This window comes from Cylas formicarius, unplaced genomic scaffold (assembly GCF_029955315.1).
Source record: "Cylas formicarius isolate icCylForm1 unplaced genomic scaffold, icCylForm1.1 PGA_scaffold_5__7_contigs__length_24384050, whole genome shotgun sequence".
Taxonomy (NCBI): Eukaryota; Metazoa; Arthropoda; class Insecta; order Coleoptera; family Brentidae; genus Cylas; species Cylas formicarius.
In genome coordinates, this window is record NW_026844341.1 from 18,709,978 (window position 1) to 18,733,842 (window position 23,865).

General features: G+C 36.8%; 1 protein-coding gene across 5 annotated transcripts in view; it reads right to left on the bottom strand.

The window, feature by feature from the left end:
• The window catches only part of LOC132701791 (cubilin), an 84,780-nt gene that overhangs the window by 39,120 nt on the left and 21,795 nt on the right, over positions 1–23,865 (bottom strand). For all 5 annotated transcript variants that reach the window (XM_060669984.1, XM_060669986.1, XM_060669985.1 and 2 more), the window contains one exon: positions 10,550–10,645. In XM_060669984.1, the coding sequence (XP_060525967.1) occupies positions 10,550–10,637 (88 nt within the window). In that variant the 5' untranslated portion in view covers positions 10,638–10,645. The remainder of the gene's footprint in view (positions 1–10,549; positions 10,646–23,865) is intronic.

Genomic DNA, 23,865 nt, shown 5'->3' on the forward strand with positions numbered 1-23,865 from the left:
AAAATAAACTTAAAGCAAATGATGTCAGATTTTGAAACTTCAAAGGATCCTAATTTAGAAAATTGTGAAATCTGGGTGGAAATTTGCAGACTTTTAAAGTACTTTGAGGTAAATCTGGCCCAGAGTGCGAGTGCCTATAAGGGTTCTTGAAGTGTAGGTATAGGGAAGTGCCGACGGAGGTTGGCTCTTCTTATCGCGGTTAATGTTCGATGCGGCGGCATATCCTCAAACGCGACGGACGCAAATGAGCCAACGATTAATATTCGGTCGAGATAATGTGTTAAAATGGCCACGCGGATTCCCGGAAAACTGGCTCCGTGCGGGATGTACGGCCTTAATGCGAAATAGATAACTATCTGCTATTCCTACGAAGCGAGAGCGTAGGCGGCAGCGGGCGGACATTTTCAAAAGAATTAACACGATAATGAGATTCGAGGATTTTTCTCTGTCGTTAGTTTGTACCGTCAAAATAGCCCGCCCACCGTTACTAAGATATCGCTATTCAAAAAGCTGAAGGAGTTAAATTGTATACGATCTGTTATGGCGAAGTTTTATGCCAAAAAAAGTGATGAATTTTAGCTGTTGTTCTGCCTTGCTGATGATTTATTGAGAGCAGCGGATTCTAAATTAAACTCTGTCTCTTGGACTATAGCAAAGCGTTCGACACCTTGGATCATTTCCTTCTCCTAGCAAAAAAATTCTTAGGAAATTCCGAAGGGAAAAGGGAGATCTTTCAGCTATAATGCAGTTAAATTATTTATCTATTCGTGTCTCAACTAAACCTTGGTTTGTTGGGGAGGTTCCCCACGTGCGGAGCAAGTCTATGATGCAGAAACGCATTTTACGGACTATACTGTTTAAGCCCTGGAATTTTTCATGTCGAGACCTATTTCGACAACACTCTTTATTGACACTTCTTAGTATGTACATACTAAATTGTGCCAAGTATGTAAAAAGTAACTCTAATCTTCATATGGCCTCAAGAAACTCGGATATTCAGTACAGTTTAAGACCGAATCTTAACATAAAAATAGCTACACATCGACTGTCTCTTACAGCAAATAGTCCATTTGTTTTGACTGTAAAAATTTATAAGAAATTGCCTATCGAACTGAAGGAGATAAGTAGTCAAACAAAATTCAAATGCACTCTTAAAGACAAATTGGTACGCCTCGCCTATTACAATATTAAGGATTTTCTTTGTTGTGATACATTTTAATACGTATTCGTTGTTTGTTACTGTTTATATATTTGTTATTTATCCATCAGTATTACTTATTATTATTATTAATCTACTAATTATACTAAGATAATTTTATACTTTTACATTACGCTGACAATATCCAACACAAGTCTTTATGTTTATCTTTAATGAAATACTTTATGTTATAACGTCTCTCCCCACAGCAAAGTGTTTATATTGTTCATTAGGCCCGCCAGCTTCTAGCAAAAGCGTATGATGTCTCTATTCCTTGTATTTGCGATGTATATACGGGTGTGTATTTTGTTAATACGGGGCACCAAATTAACTCGTAGCTGACATTCCGGACTTTGACCTTCGTAGCAGTTTTCAAACATTTGGTATTATTCGTTATTCGTCCATTAGTAATTAGTTTTGGTGAACTAATGAAAACTAATCAATTGTTGAAGACAAACCAATTTTATTAATCATTGAACTATTTATTTCTTTTAGGCACTTTATTACGATGAATTTAAATAAGTAACAAATACTTAACAAATTTAAATTAATCAATTATCGCGGCATTCATTCTTTTTTTCCTTATCACAGACCAATTCAGTAGGCCATGAACCTTCACAAAACAAGCGATTTAGGTCGTCTTGTTGCCATGGAAACGTCAACAATGTTGTAACGTTTGTTGTCAGTGTCATTTTGAGAATATTTTTAATTAATTTAAATTTAAATCCTTAAAAAAATATATTGTTTTGAGTCATATTAAAAAAATAGCCCAAAAAATATGTTTGTAATTTATTAAGCAATTTTAGCATAATTTAGGGATGCTGTTGTAAAACACAATCTTGTATTAAATGAATATTTTTTTTTGTTAAATTGTTACTTTTGGAACATCCTGTATTTTTTTTTTATTTAATTAAATATAATTATTTCAAAACGTTTCTACATTTTAAACCGTTTCCACGATTTAACTAAAAACTGTTTGTAAATATAGAGTTTTTTGTGACACCTTGTATAATAAATATATTGTATTAAAATTTGATGTTTGTAATATATTTTCCTTTTTATTGTTGTGTTTTTAATAATATTAAGTAAAATTTATTGGCATGACAAAAAAGTCGAATTGGTCACACACCTAAGGTTTTCCTGACCCACTGTGCGTCCTTTTCTCTAAAACCGTACATGGTTGCCGTTACTTAGCAACCGTGGTTCCAAGGAAAAAACCGTAAGAACCTAAGGAATTTTTGATATGTTTTTTGATGAAGTTTACCCCTTTTGGATAAAAATCCAATAAAAAAAAAAAACGAAAATTTTGTTTTTTTACTATAATAATAATTTTCATGGCACCTTGGTACCAAAAGTATCCATCAAAATCCGGCTCGCACACTCCGATGCCATTTTTTCGTCAAATCCGATTAATTTCTAAGGTTGTCGAGTCATTTTCAACCTGACGAATTCATCCCCGCCATATACATATACACACACAATCAATTTCGGATATCGGACAGTTTCCTGTCCGTTCGGAAGCCGGACATTTATAATTCAGGGCGAAGGGTCGGTTCTGCACGCGGGTTTCGCGCTGAAAGTTTAATGGAGGCTTGCGGATTAAAACGTCACTTTTGGTTAGTGGGCGCGGCGTGTCACGTGATTCGCCCATTTTCTCCAAGAATCGAAACCGAATTCGACGTTCGGTCTAAGCTCGACGTACGGGATTCGTGAAAATTAGATGACATATAATAAAAATTCTCTTGTTTAAAAATTTCGTGGTCTAAAATTTACAAATTTCCAAGTAATTCCCAATTTTGATTATGTGTTTAGCTCAAATAGTATATAATTTCGTTAAACATCGGGACCGCCGGGTCACCCCGTGGAACATATGCAAAATTGTGTTTGATTTAAAAGGAAACCGCTGACGCAGCTTTGAGGTTACGTACGTGGCGATTGCCATTGGAACATTTCCAAGCTTCCATTGTCCTACACGGTCTATTCTTCTTTGGAGGCGCAGGCAATTCGAAATCTCTCTCCATTTACTAATTCGCCAACTTATCCAGACTTTCCGAGTTAGTCATGCGGTTAGTGAATGATACCCATAAAGACACGGTATTGTCGAAACAATTGTCAGGTAAAATTATATAATTTCGTGAAAATCTGAGCTTTTAGTTCTTATTTATTTTGATAAATGGATATCCATCAAGTAAACGGCACCTTAATGATATGTGTCGTTCTTAATCTAAATTGCAACATGTATTTGGCTGTTGTTTTCACAGGATAGTTCGAAAGGTAACACTATACACTATAAGTTTGAAAATAATCATTTTAATCTTGGGTGCCAGTCGATTAACAACGTTCTTCTTCTTTATTCTTATTTTTGTGTTTTCTATATAGTTCTTCGTCTTTTTAAAGGCTATTGATTATATTCGCGGTTGATAAAGGTTCGTCATAATAATACTGATATTTATTAGAATCTTACAATTAAACATTGTTTGTTGTTTTTTAACGCTTTGAAATGTGGAGACCGTGGAATGAAGCGGATGTTCCCCTGTTAGAAGAAAACATGCGAACCAACGCAGAATTTGAAGACGAAGTGGAGATGGTAGTCGAACCTAATGACAATTTAGAAGACGAACTACCTCAGCAACTAAAAAAAACGCATCCATTTGTCTTCGGGTGCTAAACAAATTGTTTTGAATGTTTCCAATTTTATAAGAAATTCAGATGGGGAAGTAGGAGCGGCAATAAAAACAAGTGACATGGAACTTAATAAATTGTTATTTTGTACCAAATGTTTCAAGAATTGCTAGGCGAAAAAGATTGAAAACATACTTATATCACTCTTGTTAGTGTAGGTAGATAAAGTCCTAGGACGGTCCTGGAATGGTACGGGGCTGCGGTTTTGGAGTAATAAACTGTAGGCAACGTTAATGACGGGGTCGGTTGCAAAAGCACTATAATTCTGGTCGAAGTATACCATTTACGAATTTTGAGATTTTTTAAATATTAATGAAATAGTTATTTAAAATGGTTTTGCAAAAACGGTATTTTTAGCGAATTTGAACTAAAAAAAATTCAAACATAAAACCTTTATTTTTATAAATATATGAATATCTATCACCCCCCTACCCCTTTTTTCCTAACGAAGTAATTGGGGGTCGAAGACAAAAACGCAGCGGTTCCTACAAAATATTTATTTCATCCGTCTACGTCGTATATATATTCATACAAATATAAAATTTACAAATCATACTGAGTAAGTCAGACTATAGGTTCGGTATTTTTTCTTTTTTTTTTTTGATAACGACTTCATTTTGTGTAAGTAGTTCCTACGCGGGCCCGGGGGGCTCGCCCGACTTTTAAAATATATTTATATATGTCTCATCTATATTGTCGACGTGTATATATAAACAACAACAACGGTACGGTCTAATTCAACACCAAAGCTACGTTGGTTAAGCCACTATTTAAACACATTTCTGGTTACGACATTAACGGGGCAACAGCAATGTCTTCCACAAATTTGTCTTCCGGACACTAACGCTGCGTTGTTGCGTGGTGGGATCGCCTCACCCGGATGAGCAAAATTCTTCTCGTACCGTCGACGTGAGGGGGGTAGGCTCCCTATCCCGGCTCAAGCCGCCAGACGTTGCACTTCGTCACATCTTCGCGATTTACTCCCTCTGCTCCCCTATACTCTGCCCGACGACTATTATAATCACTATAAATACGGCCAGGAGCACCAGGATGCAGCATATCGCGACCGCCACCATTTTTAAGGTCGTGCTCCGTATGCCGACTGAGGCCGGAGTGGAGCTCGCGGTGTTGAGCTCCGGCGCGCGCGATCCCGAAGTAAAGGGATGAAATATTGATCACGGGGAGCGACCCTTGCCGTACACGAACCGACTTTGGCCCCATTAACACCGTTGCCGTCGCACCCGCGATTCTTTCAAATCACGAAAAGCATAGAGTAGTTCATGGTGAATAAAGGACTATGTCAGGGATGCTGTTTCCCCCACCCTTTTTAAAATAAATGTGGCAATGACACTAAAAAAATGGAAATTTACTCTTCAGTTCGCAGACGACCAAGTCATAGTAGCCAATCATAAAGATGATATGCGATATATGATTCGAAAACTAATAGAGGAGTATAAAGAATGGGGCTTGATAGTCAACATAGCAAAGACAAAGTATCTATGTGTGGGAACTCAGGACGGAAATTTGGAATTAGGCGATGGCCAAGAAATCCTTCAATGTCAGGAATATGAATATCTGGGCATCACATTCGACAACACTGGAACAGATGCAAAAGAAATAGAAAAACGAATAGTCAAAGCCAAAAAAGTAATAGGAGCTCTGAGTGGGACCCTAAGGAGCAAAGAAATATCCAAGAAACGGAAATTTAATATCTATGAAGCAATGGTAAAAAGCACTCTTCTATATCGATCAGAGACATCGAGAATTTCCGATAGACATAAAAGGGTTAAGGCTGTCGAGATGATGGATGCAATTAGAAGATCAATGCGCATTTCACGAATGAGAAAGAATAAGAAACGATACCATAAAACAACGGATGGGATTAGAAGGCACAATAACGCAGGATATAGAGAAAAAATAACTTACTTGGTACGGACACGTGGAAAGAATGTCAAATACCCGATGGCCGAAAAGAATACTCCACTGGCAACTAACAGGTAGAAGAAAACGAGGCAGGCCAAAACTAGAGTTGCAAAAAGCTATGCATAAATGCATGAGTAGCAAAATATTAGATTAAATCAAAAAGAAGCGAAACTTCTTCGGGCGTTTTAACACCGAAACCTTCAAAATCGTTAAACCTGGCAACGCGGCACTTCGGGTCGCCACGAGCCGACGGAGAACGGAATCGGTTCGTGAGGGGGCGGTTATTTTTGTCCTTTTTCGGGTCGGCGAAAAAGTTTTTAAGGACTGTGACACCGCCGCCGCCCGCGGCGGCCATCGAAACCGCGATTCTTCGAACGAACGTTCGATACTCCCTCCTCCTCCTGCTCCTCCTCCTCACCTCACGAAAACGGGCGAGAACAATTACGTTTTATTTATGGGTTTGCGTGCACGCAACGCACTTCGTCAGCACGGCATCAGACACAATCTTTAACGGAATCGGCAAATCGGGAGGCAAACGATGAATGAATGGGTGTCGTAGCCAGTTTAATTATGAAAAATTCGACAGAAAAATTTCAACTTGTTTTAAACACAATACACGATGTGAAATACCATTCGCCGTACGATTTTCATACTTTTCTTCCTTCTACGAAAATCACACAACAAAGGAAACACTTCAAACTAAAACACTATTCACGATCGTTCAGAGCGATGGACTTTTGGAGTGTCATTTAACGACATCGCTCGCAATTTTTCCATAAAAACAGATAAATAACATTTTCACATCTTTTCAGTGCTACCATAACACGAAAAGCTTAGTAAAAATTAGAAAAGAACCTTCTCAAGAAATTTTGGTAAATAACGGCCTGATACCCACTTTATTTAAAGTTTACATCGATAAGGCCTTAAAGGAGTGGAGACGAAAATCAACAGTGTCTTATTTGCAGATGATCAAGTAATATTAGCAGAAGATGAGGACGATACAAACAATATGTTTAGAAAGCTTATGGAAGAATAAAAGAAATGGAAGAAATGTACCCACTACATGAGTATTGGAATAAACGGACAAGATTTACAAACTGATGTGGGAACTATTAAACATACAAACCATACAAACCAGTATAAGTACTTGGGAGTGACATATAACATATAACAAAAGGTAGCTTCTACAGAAATGTATTGGAGAAGGTGCTGTATAATCAAATTAATGGACAAAATCAAAAATGACGAAATTTTGAACAGAATAAATGTAGAAAAGAGACTATCAGATGCTATTGAAGAAAAACAACTAATGTCGTTTGGACACATGAGTCGAATGCGCGAAGAACAGAACACCCAAATTAATTTATGAGTCTAGGAAGAATTAAAAGAGGCAGACCACGGAAAAGCTGGAAGGCAAGAATTGATGAAGCTATGCAAAAGAGAACATAGAGGATATGTACTTATATCAGCGACCCCGATGAATTTTTTAGCAGCATTATATACAGGGTTTTTCACTTAAAACTCCGCACACCAATAACTCCAAAACGAAAAGAAATATTTAATTTATGTAAAAAGTAGTCAAAGTGTGGGGTCAAGTAGATATTTCCTAAAGTTTAAAAAAATTGACGCCTGCAAAGAGCTGGGCGTCGCGACGCGTCGAAAAATTATTCGATTGCAAAGACTTTGGAAATACGCGCATACAAAAGTACATATTATTTAAAAACTTTTTTGTTATTTACTCAAACTTATTTACTTTACCCGTTTCTAAGTTATACCGATTTAAAGTAAACATTTCTTGATTAATAAAAAATGTGATTAACGCTTAGTTTTACAACTATGCCATGAACGTTAGTTACTATGGCAACCAATGTTATCGCCGTTGTTTTAAGTGCAATTACAAACAATAGATTTCAACTATTTTAGTATGATTTTATTTATTATTTTGTATCGATTTAGTTCTGATAACATGATTAATAAATGAAAAAAACAGTAAAATACCTACAAGTTAATAACCAAAATTATTATTGCAATTAACTACATAATAAGACATTTCAAAAATTTTGTTCAAAATTATGTCCATTTGCTCGAACACAACTATCAAAAACTTTTAACTGATGGGCTTGGGTCACTTGTAGGAGAGTCCTTCTTGTGATAGCGGCACACGCTGCACTAATTTTGTTAATGAGATCAGCCATATCTTCGATAGGTTCTTCATAGATAACGTTTTTTAGGTAGCCCCAAAGAAAATAATCTGGTGGTGACCTCGCCGGCCACCTTACCGGTCCATTAGTACCAAACCATCTATTGGGATATTCTCGGTTCAAATACCTCGTTACTATTTGGGCATTATGTGCAGGCGCTCCATCCTGCTGTAGCCACATATTGATTCTAGTGTCAAGAGGCACTTCTTCTAATAGTTCCGGAAGTGTAGTTTGAAGAAATCTTAAATAGCGATCTGCATTTAAAGTTCCTTCGTAAAAGTAAGGTCCAATAAGAAATCCATTTAATATGCCGCACCAAACATTGATACTAAAAATTCGTTGGTTACCTCTTTCTGTAATCCAACGAGGATGGTTTTCGGACCAAAAACGACAGTTGTGTCTATTAACGATTCCATTATTTTGAAATCGACTTTCGTCGCTACATAAAATTTTCGAGAGAAAATTTGCATCTTGGCTATACAAATCGGACAATGTCGCTAAGAAATACATTCTTCTAGCATAATCGCCTGGTTCTAGTTTATGAACTAGTTTACTTTTGTACTGGTGAAAAGAGTTTCTATGTAGAATTCTCCATGAAGAACTTATGGTAACACCGGTATTTTCTTTTATCTCTGATAGGGATATCTTGGGGTTATTATCAACCTGCTGAATTACAGCAGCAGTATTTTCATCATTTGTAGCCGTCCTGTTCCTATCTCTTTTAGGTTTTATGAAGCTGCCATATTCTCTTAAGTTTTTACATAAACTTGAAAGGGTTTTTGCATCGGGGACTCTTCTATGCGGATAACGCCGTGCGTAAACTCTTTTTGCTTCTCTACAATTGCATCTGCATTCTCCAAACACCAGTAACATGTCTACTTTTTCCTCATTGCTAAATTGCACCATTTTCACATAATGATTCTTAGTTTTTTTTTAACCGAACAAATTTGGATATTTCTTGTGACAAAATCTGACAATTTTTTGATACAGCAATAACAACTTACGTTTGTAATTGCACTTAAAACAACTGCGAAAACAATGGTTGCCATAGTAACTAACGTTGATGGCATACTTGTAAAAATAAGCGTTAATCACATTTTTTTTAATCAAGAAATGTTTACTTTAAATCGGTATAACTTAGAAAAGGGTAAAGTAAATAAGTTTGAGTAAATAACAAAAAAGTTTTTAAATAATATGTACTTTTGTATGTGCGTATTTCCAAAGTCTCTGCAATCGAATAATTTTTCGATGCGTCGCGACGCCCAGCTCTTTGCAGGCGTCGAATATTTTAAACTTTGGGAAATATCTACTTGACCCCACACTTTGATTACTTTTTACATAAATTAAATATTTCTTTTCGTTTTGGACTTATTGGCGTGCGGAGTTTTAAGTGAAAAACCCTGTATATATATATATATATATATATATATATATATATATATATATATATATATATATATATTCACGTATTGATTCACGGATGGAAAAATGTGATGACACTATATTCCGGGATATCATCCGTTCGCTCGTTGAACTCCGACTGGAATCCTGCATCCGACTGGAATCCTGCAAATCTTGCATCCGACAGGAATCCTGCAGACGTTTCGCCAAAATCTCACTTGGCATCTTCAATGCTCGCGCTCCGAAAACACTTCGAACACTGTGTGTATATATATATATATATATATATATATATATATATATATATATATATATATATATATATATATATATATATATATATATATATATATATATATATATATATATATATATATATATATATATATATATATATATATATATATATGCTAAAAAAAACATCGTGGTCGCTGATATAACTATACAGTAGCCGACTGCAAACGTGTATCTGAATTAAACTGTCTCTTCGAATGACAAAAGAGCAGAAAAGGAAGTGATCATTAGTTTCCTACACAAAATGGAACGCGAAACGTATATGGATGATGAATGGGCCCGATATGTCAGCGAGGAGCATGGGAGACAATCGAGATACCATACCGAAAAATTGGTATCATGTGGGAAACAAATATTGATTGATTATCCCCGTACGCCGATCCACACTCGAGGCGACTAAAAGTTTTTCGTGTCCGCCGACTTTTTATTAGTTCCGATTTATTCGAAATAAATTGCCAGATACTACTACCGTTGGGTTTTTGTAGAATTATCAGTTTAAAATATGGGGCGACCAAACTCATGATATTTTTTTAAACACAAAATCATTTTTCTTCTTTTAAGCACATTGCTAAAGTTTCTTTTTTTCGATTTGACTGCAGAAGGTGTCGCCCTTCCCCAACACATCAAAATCAAAGCACACTTACGCTTAAACGACGCAAAGTGTCGCAATTAAGCTGAGAAGCATTGTTCATAAGGTAGGCCATTATCGAAATCTTGGAAGCTGAGCGTCTGTATACGCCTATCGAACTTAATCAGAAACGACCCGAAGAAAGAGAGATTCAAAAGGGGAGGTTTCGCTTCACGTTTAAATTCCTCCTCCGCAATAATTAGCGCACTAGTGGCAACTTACCAACGCTAGATTGGAAATAAATCGTCTGGAGGCATAAGATCGACAATGCAAGTCTTCCTTTTGAGGTGTGCCGGCTGTCTGGGGCCATACTGTGTCCTGAAACAATATAGAGTCGCAATTAAACGTCAAATCTTCAAAATCTCAGTGATCAACATGTGAAAAAATAAGGTTCCATTCGCGTCCTATAAAAAAAATTTTTTAATTTTAATGTTAATAAAAAAAAACATTCGTCACTGTGTCACCATTCTGAGCCATAAAAATAAGATGGTTGCAAATTGTCGAATGTCAAATTGACGAAAATCCGGAACGGCGTTCGGGTTTGAACGGGGGGTGGTTTGTAACAGCCGATCCGATTTATACTAAGTTAACATTTTATTAGGTTTTTTTTAAACAGGAATGGCTAAGAATTCAGAGGGTAAACGACTTTATGTATTATTCACGCAGAAGGTGTAATGTAACGATGTAAAATTGATTCAATATATTAAAACTTCGTATTTTATAACATTGTTCAACCCTTTATTAGAATTATTGCAAAAAGATATCTCAGAAGCACAGAAACAAAATACCAAGCATCAGGAACAGTTGAAGAGAATGGTGTATTCATTTTAAGGAAGGGACAGTATAATCATGAACACTTGAACGACCAAATTCAAGACAGGAGTCGCAACCATGTGTAAAGGTCCCCACGGTTAAAACGGTGCTTTTTGCTGGCGTTCAAAAATATCTGCCACTGCTTGATTTTAACCGTCCGTTTTAAACGCGTTCGTTCAAGTCTGTCAGTGTGTGGTGGGAAAACAGTTAAGAAGGACTTATTATACACAGCAATAATTAGGGTTAGTTTTGAGTAGAGATTTTAAAATTGTATTGTTGAATAAAAATATATTGCTGTAGTTTTTACAATCTAAGATATCTGGTTCCGATACTGAAGACATCTATAAACCACACTTGTACTACGAATATCTATTATTTCTTACAGACCAAGAAACACCGAGGAGCACAGTTACTAATACTGGTGACGAAGCAAGTAGCAATGAGGTAAGTATTACAAAAGGTTCTATTAAATGTTGAAAATTCCAAAATAAACTTACCGATCAAAAAGGCACCTAATTTTATAAATAACAAGCCATGTAGCCATGTAAAGAACCTTGTTCTTACCTTTAAGTAATGGTGTTTTAAAACAGAATATATGGCACTGCACGTTTCTGGTATAATTTGCCCAAGGGCCTGGGGTGATATAGCCACTAAAAATTTTCGTAACTTCTTCTCGTAGCAAGAAATCTTAGTGTGGCGGTGAGACGTTCATGTGGTGAAATACTTTGTCTCATTACGGTATCTTGTTTTTCTATCAGTGGTGCTACTAAAAAGAGCAGTTCCAAATACGTTTCTTCGTCCATCCGCAGGTAATTAAACCAATCTCCCGATTCTAGTCGTAATTCATTTCATAGATTAACATGTGAAAATTGTCTTCGTTGTTTTTCAGAATATTTTATTGTAATAGCAACTGCGGCCGCCACTGCTAACGTCATTGTAAAATCCAACACCAATGATTTTTGCCAGCAATTTCAAATAAACTGACGAAACATACAAAACAACGCGTACGACTGGGGGCAAGTCGTTGTTCGTGTTTAACCGTGCTGTTTTACCCGTGCGGGTAAAATTGCGAAAAAAGAACGACGTCTGTGGGGGCCTTAAGAGGGAAAAGAGACCGACCAGAGGGACCAGTAGACTTGCGACAAGGTAGTACATTACACTGTACGACTAAAACTATTGGGTTGTTCGGAAAATCATTTCGTCTTTTTTGGGGAACATGAAAGACAGTTTTCGTATAATGAATAAATATTTTATTAAATTATATATTGGCCATTCTGGCCCAACACCTTTTGCCATCTTTCTGGCAGTAACATAATTCCCCTCTCATAAAAGTTTTGGTCTTTGCTGGCAAAAAACTGGTTCAGGTGGTTTTTGACATCTTCATTTGAGGTAAAGGTTTTGCCATCCAAAAAATTTTGCAGGGACCGGAACAAATAGTAGTCGGAAGGCGCCAGATCTGGAGAATATGGTGGATGTTGCAGTACGTCCCATTCAAGCTGTAAAAGTTTTTGGCGAGTGACCAAACTTGTGTGAGGTCTCGCATTATCCTGGTGGAACACTACACCCTTCCTGCTGATTAATTCGGGCCTCTTCTCTTTAAGTGAATCATTCAATTTGTCCAGTTGATGACAATAGACTTCTGAATTAATCGTTGTATTGTCCGGCAAAAGCTCAAAAAAAAACGATTCCTTTGACATCCCACCAAACGGAGAGCATCACCTTTTTTTGGTGAATGTTGGCTTTTGACACGCTTTGAGCCGGTTCATCTTTTCTGCTCAATGACCTCTTGGGTTTAACATTGTTGTATACAACCCATTTTTCGTCCCCAGTAATAATCCGCTTCAAAAATGGATCATTTTCTTGACGTTCGAGGAGCGAATCACACACGTCAACGCGACGACACAAATTTCGCTCCGTAAGGACATGGGGCACACATCGAGCTTCGAGGTTAAGCACATGCCTTTCAAATGGCCATAAACAGTCGAATTCGACAAATTTAATCTCTCACCGATCTCTCGTGTGGTTATTCGCCGATTTGCATCAACTAATGCCTTTATCGCATCTTTGTCAGCTTCGACCGGCCTTCCAGACCGTGGTGCATCTTCGACATCAAAATTGCCGGATCGAAATTTTGCAAACCAGTTCTGGCACTGGCGTACTGTTAACACGCCTTCTCCATACACATCCGTCAATTTTTTTCTCGCTTGGACAGCATTTTTACCTTTTCTGAAGTAAAAAAGTAAAATATGACGAAAATGCTGCTTATTGCTCTCCATATTTAAAAGGGCACCAACCAAAAACTACTGCGTAGAATTAATAGAACTTTTTCACACACAAGCCTTGCAATATCAGCTCTCAAGACATATAATGGTTATGCGGCTTAAGTGTGAAGTTGGTTTCGAAAAAGCGTAATTAAGTCCTCTGACGGGAAAAAACGAAATGACTTTCCGAACAACCTTATATATAAGTATTAATAAATTTCAATTATGTTAATGTGATTTTGAAAATGTCTTACTTCCTTCAACTCAGTATGTACCTCTATACAGGGGTAAAGGCCATCGAATATAGCTGTAGAACGACTTGACTAGAGTTCTGGAAGCAAGCGAGTGATCTAGATATTAGTTTGGTTATACTATTTCGCACAAAAGCTTGGCATAAGCCTTTTTTCTCACAAGCCCCTGTATTATGAGAATCAAATTTGGCAGGCAGGGATAAAAAATTGATATTAAGCAAATTTTTTGGGACCTACAGTTCATCAAATATAGACACAAATTAAAAAAAAAATACTGGTAACTCCTAGTAAGGTAAGGTAGAGTTTACCTTTATCATAAAAATACAAAATGTTATTCTTATAGGCTTTAACTTGGAGAAAAATCTGTGGATTGTATGAATCAAAGTTGCTGAAGTTTAACCAGTTTCAGCTAAGCTCTAAAGAGGCCAACAGGATAATTAGCCTAACGTCAGCCACTTTTATTTATAAACAAGCGATACAGGACGAACCCAGAAGATTTGTATATAGTATTACAGTAGAAGTTTCTTTGAATTTGGATAAATTTGATTTAATAGACGTCAACTTTTACCTTAGCCGGTGGCTGTAATAAATAGAGGGCGATAAAATAATAGAAAGAAACTCACGGGTTAATAAAAAATATTCTTTTGACTGCGGGTTGCAGTACCTGAACGTCCTGTATCTTTAAAACAAGTAACCTTTTGCTAATTCGTATTTGGATTATCCCTTCCTATCTTGCTATAAAATCGCGTCATTTTGAGGAATACAAAATTACCGAAACAAGAAAAAAACACAAGGACCCCCATCCTGTCGTCGTACGGAAACACGATCATTTTTGTCATATTCACGAGGCTGACACCCGAGACCACTAATTTCCTGTTGTCCGACGACGTCAGCGTCGCCGCGTGTTTTCTCTTCGAGAGAGATTTATCTTTCCGCCGCGAGTGGGTTTTCCGGTAATGGGCCAAAGTCAAATATTACCCCGTGTGTATTTTGCGTAAAATTACTCTGGGCTCCATCAAACACTCACACACGCTGTGTACACAGCAGTTAAGATGCCTGGCAAAAATATTTGCTCACAAAATTTTTTTTTCGGCACCGTCCAATTTAAACGACATCAATTAATTATAACGATATTTATTGAAAAAATACTTAAAAATCCGCATTCAACAAAAAAGCCATTATAAATGTTCCCTTTTGCTTTGCCTTTTGAAATTTTACCAAAGTAAAAAAGAGACGTTTAGAATGTTATAGTATATTTTCTTCTCCCGTCTGTAAAATACCCAATTACACACGGATCTAGCGTGCGGGAAGCGTCGCTTTACCACGTCAGTTTCGCAAAATAACACGAATACATTCACTGACATGACCGTCAGAATTGACAAACGTCAAAATTCAAAGCGGGGGAAATATCTCCGAAAACATCCGATTGCTCCCAAATCCATGCGGGAAAATCCCGAAAATGTCCGAAGTGGCTCGGATCCGTGGGAAACGAAACTGGCGTGGTAAAGTGACGCTTCCCGCACGCTAGATCAGTGTGTAATTAAGTATTTTAGATATGGGAGTGGAAAAAAAAATGTCGGTGGAGTTTCCTTTGGACTGGATGCGCTTGGAACAAATTTAATGCGTCTGTGGGCAAAAATGAAATAAATCAAACCAGCCACTAGTGTTGCCATTTTAATTGCCATATTCGAAATTAAAACCGCATTTCCGAAATGTGCCACATACACAACTAATGCATTGCGCAACAATTAGCGAAATATGTCACCTGATGGTGGGATAATTATATTTATTAATATCCTCATGAAATACTTACCATAAATTAAAATAATGCATAGTTTATTCAATAAACCCCGATTAAAAAGGGAGGCTAAATTGACAACGACGTCTCATGACGGTAAATAAGCTGCGTTTACTCCATGTTATTAAAATTACCATACGTAAAATAACTTTTTTCCACCACTTTCAATTCAACAAAATTAAAATGGAAAGGCGGCGCCATCTGTACGGTCTACTGGCGAACCCTTGGAGCGGACCCGTTTCTCACGCGATTCGTACGGCGCTCCTTGCGACGCCGCGCGGCAGAGGGCGTCGTCTTCAAGCCCACTGCGTTCGTTCGGGGAACGAGGCGTGGAGGTGTCGGTTTTTCGATAAACCGTAGTTTGGAAAACGGGTGGGTGGGAAAGGGACGAGGATTCGAACGTATGACGTGTATAATTTGGGTTTTCCGTGTAGACAATGCGAACTATCGACTATGTTGTTTAACAATAATTACTAGTCGTGATACGGATCATAAATGCGTAAATTGGAGATTAATTAACCGGCTGGGCGTGGTCGAAATTTCTAAACTAAACAAGCTTAAATGCAGCATCTTAATATTATAAGCAGCACTCGTTTCTTTAAAAAAGTTGGACTGGGAACAATTTACCATCTTTATTTCTAAGTGTGCTTCAAAATTTTTTTCGACCAAGATCGTATTTTAAATAAACAAAGACAATCATAACCCTACGAGTTATGAGAATCGAATTATTATGTACAGGGTGTCCGGTTTAAGTTGTTTCCCCTAAAATGATCTTTAATTTTTTTGTATTATTTCAATTATCACTCAATTACATACGGGGTGGTCAAGTAAAGTTACATTTTTTTCAAATAAAACTTTTAATATTTTAATACTATATCGGTCTCTATGCTGTTAAATCTCCGCAGTCTTAATACTTACAAAAAAATTTATAACCAGCGGATTTGAATTTAACATTAGAGTCAAACGGATAACGCATAACAGTACTTTATTTATATTTTAATAAAAAAAAAATAAAACTATTTCGACATATTTTTTTTCACATTTTACATTTCAAACTTTAAATTGTATTGAACCGTACGTCCCGCGCGTTTTCCGTTTTCATGACTGGTCACAATCACTAGAGGCGTTGACACTCGTATACTCTTATACTCTTTGGTTAGAGTTATGTCACTTGATGATAGATAGCCATTGCTTAGATAACATCTTTGAAAATATCATTTGGGCTGATGAATCGATATTTATAACATCAGTAACATAAATAAGCACCCCTTATCGTCCAGGTGCTGATATCAATGAATTTTTAAAAGGAAATTTTAGACAATGGATTGGGCAAAATGGCACCATCGGGGACAGAGAGGAGCCCGGATTTAAACCCATTCATTCATTCGACATTCATGCCATTAATCTATTATTTCTAGAGTATTTTAATTTGATTCATGATTATAGATCTAGATAGATTATAGATAGATAAAAATCGTCAATAAATTTTAAACGGTGCAGCGCAGATGATAAAAATATTTCAATTTCGAATATTGTCTGAGAAAAAGTATATTTTCTAAAATATGTTAGGCAGAAAAATGTTATCAAAGCTAATACAATTTAAAAATGTATTTCTACCACCCTGTAAATAATTGAGTGACAATTGAACATAAAAAAATAAAGTTCACTTTACTGGAAACAAGAGATTTAAAACATATAAAAACAACGATTGGTTCTGAACCCATTTAAAGCAATCAAATTAAGGAGCAGATAATTTTCAAAGAAACTTCCATAGTACTATAATACTTTTATTGGTGACAAATAAAGACCTGAGTCGGGGTTAAGATTGTTAGGTTGCTTATAGATTTCTATAGACTCTCAGATTTTTTATTGGTAGAAGAATTGATTAAATGCAAGAATTTTAGTTTTATAGAATAAAATTTTATGTCCGGTCTCGTGATTGTGTTCGGCTGATAAATTTATTTGTCTTAGTCTTAAGGTTCTTTGCTCCTCATGTACTTACGCCCCCCTCAAACAATATAAAAGCAGGTAGAGCCAGTTTCAGTCAAGCTATGAAGAAGCAAACAGGATGATTGGCGCAAAAACCGACGCAGGAGGAATCCAAAACTTTTATAAAAAGTGGGACCCATATAAATTTACCCCGGTTCCCAAACCAAAAGGCTCCAACTTGATAAGAATCGATTTGGTTTGTGGAGAAGGGAGGGAGAACAAACCGCTGCGGTGGAAGTTGATGCCAGCACGATTCAAAAGGTCCACCAATCGGTTCGACTGTCGTACACATTCGGCTCCCAAAAGGATGTCTCACCCCTCTCGTCGATTACAATTGAATTTTTTTAATTGGATCGGTGTAGGACGACAAACGAGAAGGCATTTAACGCCGCGTATAGTTGTAAGAATTTTCCCCAACCCGCCCGATGTCCGATTGTTATAGTTTGCCTCCGAGCGGTACAAATATATAATTAAAACATGATCAATATGAAGCCCTCTTGAACCTAATTAGACCGCATCCGATTGCGTCAAAGAAATTCGCCCCCATCCACTCCCAGTCGGGCCCTTTGACGTCGGAGACACAAAAGGCACCCCCTCGGCCATTAAAAAACGATGAATCCTGTCGGCGACATCATCGACACTCGTCCCGGGCGCCGTTGCCAATTTTTCCGAAACGGTTTCCGTCCATTTTTCAACGTCGTCCTCTGCGACAACGGGGCAGGGGAAATTTTGAAGGAAAGTGCATTTCGTGAACGAACGGCCCGCGTCCTTGGCACACGAAAAAAAAAACAGGACCGGAACTGATTGATGAGTCCACCCTCCACCACTCGAGCTTAATTCGGTCTTTAAGAAATTTAAGATTATGGGGGCACAAAAAATATATCATCGCACCACAAAAAAAATATTTAATTTGTGCCGAAGAAAAAGAAAGTATAGACATTTATATCAACATTTCCAGAAATTTCCACGAACTGCTCAAAAAAACGAAACCAAAACAAACAAACGGTTTTGTTTTTTATCGCGACGCAGTAGCGTTCAATACTTCATTAGTAGCCGAAACGAGTTCACCAGAGGAGGTCGCAGTAAAAATCTACAAAATTACTGGCTTCTTATAAAAATAAGCGCTTGAGAGATAAATTATATTCTGAAATAGAAGAGATATTAACAATAAAATAAAGCCTAGCGGCGCCATGGAAGAATAAAAAGAGGACGTGAGTTGAAAAAACTTCCAATATCCTGTTCTGGAGATGGAGCCGGCAACATTTAAACTTTTTGGACACATTAGCCTCCAAATATGAAAATCTATCTTCTTGCCAACAATTCGAATGTAGAAGAAGGCACAGACCTCCCATCCAACATTTCCGATTCCAGCATTATCAGAATCATCACCATCACTTTCTGTGATGAGACTATCATCTGCGTCTGGCAAGGACGATAAATTTGTTGAAACAGAAAACAAGAAGTTGCAAACATTAGTAAGAGAGTCATATGCACCAGAATGTGAGGATATTAATTTTTTTAAAAGTTTCAATCCTAATAAAAATACAGCAAATTATTCTAGACGAAATGTCGCGAAAAGAAACTTGGAGAATAGTTGCGGACCGGAAACACCAAATAACTTGGAACAGCAATCTGTTGCCCATAATAACACTTTAATCAAGCTACAACATCAACAGGGTGCAATATCTCCGCTATCATCGTTTGCTAATTATTAACACTAAAGTAATAACTAATAACTAATATGTTCTTTTTCAAGAATTAAATATGTTGTTTTTCTTTTCATTAAACACAATAATATAACTAAATATTTTTCTTTTGCCTTACAGTAATAACAAGATTGCTTTCGAAAAATCGTCACTGAGCTTCGCGGTTTCGCAAAATCGATGTAATTTAATTGTGCATGCACCCTGTATAAAATGCCCTTCGCACCTCGTCGAAGTTCAAAGTTACAGCAAACATCGGTAAATATTAAACTTTGCACAAATAATAGCGTTATCGAATGATATTTTTTCAAATATCTCGCGCCCCAAAAACGGAATTTTTTAGGATAAACGACACACACTGTATATGATATATGATGTTCGAAGTAGAGGTTATAGCCCTGGATTTTCCATGTTTCCTGGTTCAAAAATTTTTTGAAAATAGTAAATGATTTTCGAAAAAATAAGTTTTTTCTGAAACCGTAATAATCAATGACATCATCGCGTCTTGACAGCCCCTGAAATAACAATTTCAATATGAATTTTTTCAAATATCCCGAGCAGCCAATAGAAAAAACAAAAATTGTAGCTCTTAATGCCACCTACAACACCGTTTGAACCAGATATTATTTTTTACAATTTTTGATTTGAGGCTAATAATTTACTCCGTAAAAGAACAATTTTCTACGTCTTTTAGATTTTTGCCTATAATTTGAAAACCCTGTATATAATCGAAAAAATGGCCGAAATAAATGTTATTGCACTGAATTTTGCCGATCGGATGAACGATTATGGAGGAAAACATATTTTTCTGTAAGCTAAAATTACCAAAAAAAAAAAAACTTTCAAACATTTTTAAAAAATACTTGGTAAAATTTGATTGCGCTCAATTACTACCGTTTAAGTGTGGACAAAGAGCAATAGACAGAGCAATGCTGGGTGTAAGCCTAAGAGAAAGGATCAGAAACGAAGAGATAAGGAGAAGAACAAGGGTCTGTGACTTTGTAGAGCGGATAGTGAGTCTCAGGTGGCGTTGGGCAGGACACGTTGCTAGAAACAGTTTGAAATGGAGCAAAACACTAATGCAGTGGCATCCAAGGAGAACGAAAAGAAGTGTGGGACGTCCTCAAGCGAGATGGATAGATGACATTCAACGACATGCTGGGAAAAACTGGATGCAAACCGCACAGCAAAGGTTGGCATGGAAATCACTGGAAGAGGCCTATGTCCAGGAGTGGATGTCTAGAGGCTGAAGAAGAAGTGTGGACAGGGCTTTTACTTCTCTGCTAAATTTGAAGTTGATATCTGCAATTTTTTTTTTCAGTTTTCTTGAATTTGTGGCGCACCCTGTATATTTTTGAAAAATTGTCAAGAATAAAATTTTATGGAGCCGTATCTCCTGCTTTTTCTGGTTCAAGAATTTTTTTGACCTCGTAAACAGTTTTTGAAAAATGATGTTTTTTGTAACACGCGATTTTTAATTTTTTTAGAATACCTCCCGACCCTCCAGCCATGGGTCAAATCTGCATATATGTGCCAAGTAGGAGATCGATTGCTTTAAATTTGGGACACTTATCGTGTTTCATAGAAATGTAGAAAAAACAGTCGAAAATCGCGAAAAAACGATGGATACTGGCGTCGGATCAATGCCATTTCTTAGAAGCTTATTTGCCTCGTGGCGGGTTAAAAAGGGGCAAATTTTAATTCTGTAGCTCCAACGGTTCCAAAGTTATTCAGGAAAAAACAAAAGACGAGAACAGAGAACGGACAGGCAAAAAAAAATTTTTTTCGACGGTGATCATTTCTGCACCAACGGCGATACCATAGGACCTACCGTTACCGAGATATATAAGAGCGTAGTTACTTTCGAAAAATTCTATTTCATCGATTTTCGAAAGTAACAAGTAGTTCTGTAGGTGTAATGTAGCATTTTGTTACAAAAATTTTTACTATTTTTTTCAATAAATAATAAGTGTTCATTCTAAGGTAGCTCCAGTATCGGTTAGGATATATTATATCATAATATAAGCGATGAAATTCTCCAAACAGCCTTTCTCTCTCTTTCTCGATCCTTAAGACGGAGCATCATACATTTTGTTGCTACAATCATTTCGACTTTATCGTTTTATTTTTCATCGGAATTAAGGGAAAAAATGCAATAAACAAACGATCGCGACGTTTCGACGGGACTTTTTTTTCCCGAACTACGAGAAATAATTTAAATCGTTCGTCGTCTATCGTCGTTGCACTGTTTTATTTCCAGACTGTTGGTGTGCACGAGAGGACGAAGATACGATTGAAAATGTGCCGTATCGATTTAAGGGAGACGGTTTAGTGCCGGCTCACGGTAAATGAATTTCAACCGGAACAGCACTCGCCTCTCCCTTACTCGTCTATATTGTCATTCCCTACACCCACTCCGGACGGGGATTTTTGGTCCTAAATCCCATCCACGAAGCGGGAAAGTTGGTCGAGACAACGTCGATCCACAACGCGAACAGGAAGTAGAATTTTTTATATACAGGGTGGATATTTTAGAGTAAACCCGTTTCTTCAAACGTCAGTGAGTTTTAATATCCGTTTTAGCAAGCGGAAAGTACAAATATGCCAAGAAGCCCTTAATCGCGCCAGGGGGGCGAATAAAAAAGAGGCTCCATTTCCAATCGTATCAAATTCACTATCGAGATTGAACAGGATAACTCTATTAATTTTTTAGACTTAACTATTACGAAAACGCAAAACAGATTAATTTTTCCATTTACAATAAACCTTCACACACGGACACAGTCAAACATAACAGCTCAAATCACCTTTATACACACAAAATGGCTGCATTTCACTCTTTTATAGACAGACTCCTTCATACGCCATTCTCAACAGAAAATTGGAACAAAGAATAATATCATTATTAATTTTTCATTAACAATTTAAAACATTACATACATAGGAGAACTTAGTGAAAAAATTTCAAAATATTTGTCAAAATGTGCTTTAAAAATAGCTTTCAGAACTAACAACACAATGGGAATATTTTTAAAAAACCAATAAAACGAAGTGTCCAAAATCTCAAAAATCAGGGGTCTACACGTTGAAATGCGGATCATGTCCTAAAATTTATATTGGACAGACAGCTAGATCCTCCAAAAACGCATTAACGAACATAAAACAGCGTTTAAAAACAATAGTCTAGATTTTAATTATGCTACACACTTAAACACAGAAAAACACATTTTTGACGACAATTTTGATATTTTGCATAAAGCCACAAAAAGTAGAAAATTAAATATCCTGGAAGCCATGGAGATAAACAAAATTATTTCTATTGCAAAAAATGAGTGCTTTTCGATATCAAAATTAAAATAACGCATCTTACTTTTTTTACTATTGTGCCAACTCCGGTTAAATAAATTAACTAAATGGCGCCCCACCGGTATCAAAGTAAATTACGAAACGGAGATATAACTTACTAAAAAAGGAATATTTGAAAAACTAGCGGGCGGATATGCAACATTTGGAAAGTGCCATCGAGAAAATTTAGTTTATCGTCAGGGCGAAGCGCGATAAATAAATTTTTATTAACCATAAATTAGTGCGCCGCCGCCGCCTCTGATATTATTATGGGAAATAATTTTTTTTATCTAGACGATAAACCCTAATCTGCCCGTCACTGCATCACTCGGCGTGCGTTATAAATTTTAGTTTTCGCAGTTCTAGTAAAAAAATGGGCGTCGTGATCGCCAAAGTTATGAACGTATGCTTGATGTCGCTTGATGACGTTTACTCTGAGGTCGTAAATGGCATCTCAATTGGAATTTTGTCTTTGACGGATCGAAGATGTTGAGAGATTTTTGGACAAGTCGTAAATCTTGTTTCGACGTTATACCTCTTTAGAACGTTTGACATCTCAGCCCTAGTCACTGAATCCAAAATTAAAAAAACTGTGTGGATTGGTATGGTGTATAGCTCAGTTTCCGGATGTCTTGTATTCACGCTGGTATCCAGGCCAGATGGATATCGGATATACCGCATTAAATAATTTTATGACTAATTATTTAGAAGTTTTTTCACTGTTAACACAACTGGAGGATAATGGAATAGTCCTGACCCTTTCTTTGCGAAGGCATCCTTTAAGCATTTTCAATTATTTTTGCCAATTGCCTGGGCCAAATAAGCCGGTAAATTAAAGAAAAAACCTTTTACTATTATGATTTAGTATTTCTAAATTTGCAGGTGTGAATGGCCAAACCCGGGATGAAATCCAAATGCATTCTTTTCTTTCTTTTTTTTTCATTCAAAAATCAAGACGGCGACGAGTTACATCGAAATGTTTCGGGCTGGAACTCGATGAAACTAGGAGATATTTTGAGGATGAGGGGAAGGCGCCTCGCGTTAATTCCTTTGATTTTCTTATAGATCCTTTACGGGCTAAACCAGATGCGTCTCGTCGGTAATTTTAATAAAACTCGCAGAAGAGAAAGAAAGTTATTCGACAAATCGAGACGACAGCAATTAAGGTTTCTCGTTATCTTTAAACGAAGACGAAGCGAAAGATAATAAAAGAAAGGGGGGACGTAAAAAAGAACCCAAACGAAAGCAAGTGGCGATAAATAAACCGACAATAAATATTCAGACGGATTTTCTTAATTGATTGGATTTGAGTTATCGCCCAGAAAAGTTGCCTATTTTCTTAATTACTCCGGAACAGGATTTTAAAGACATGAAAAGA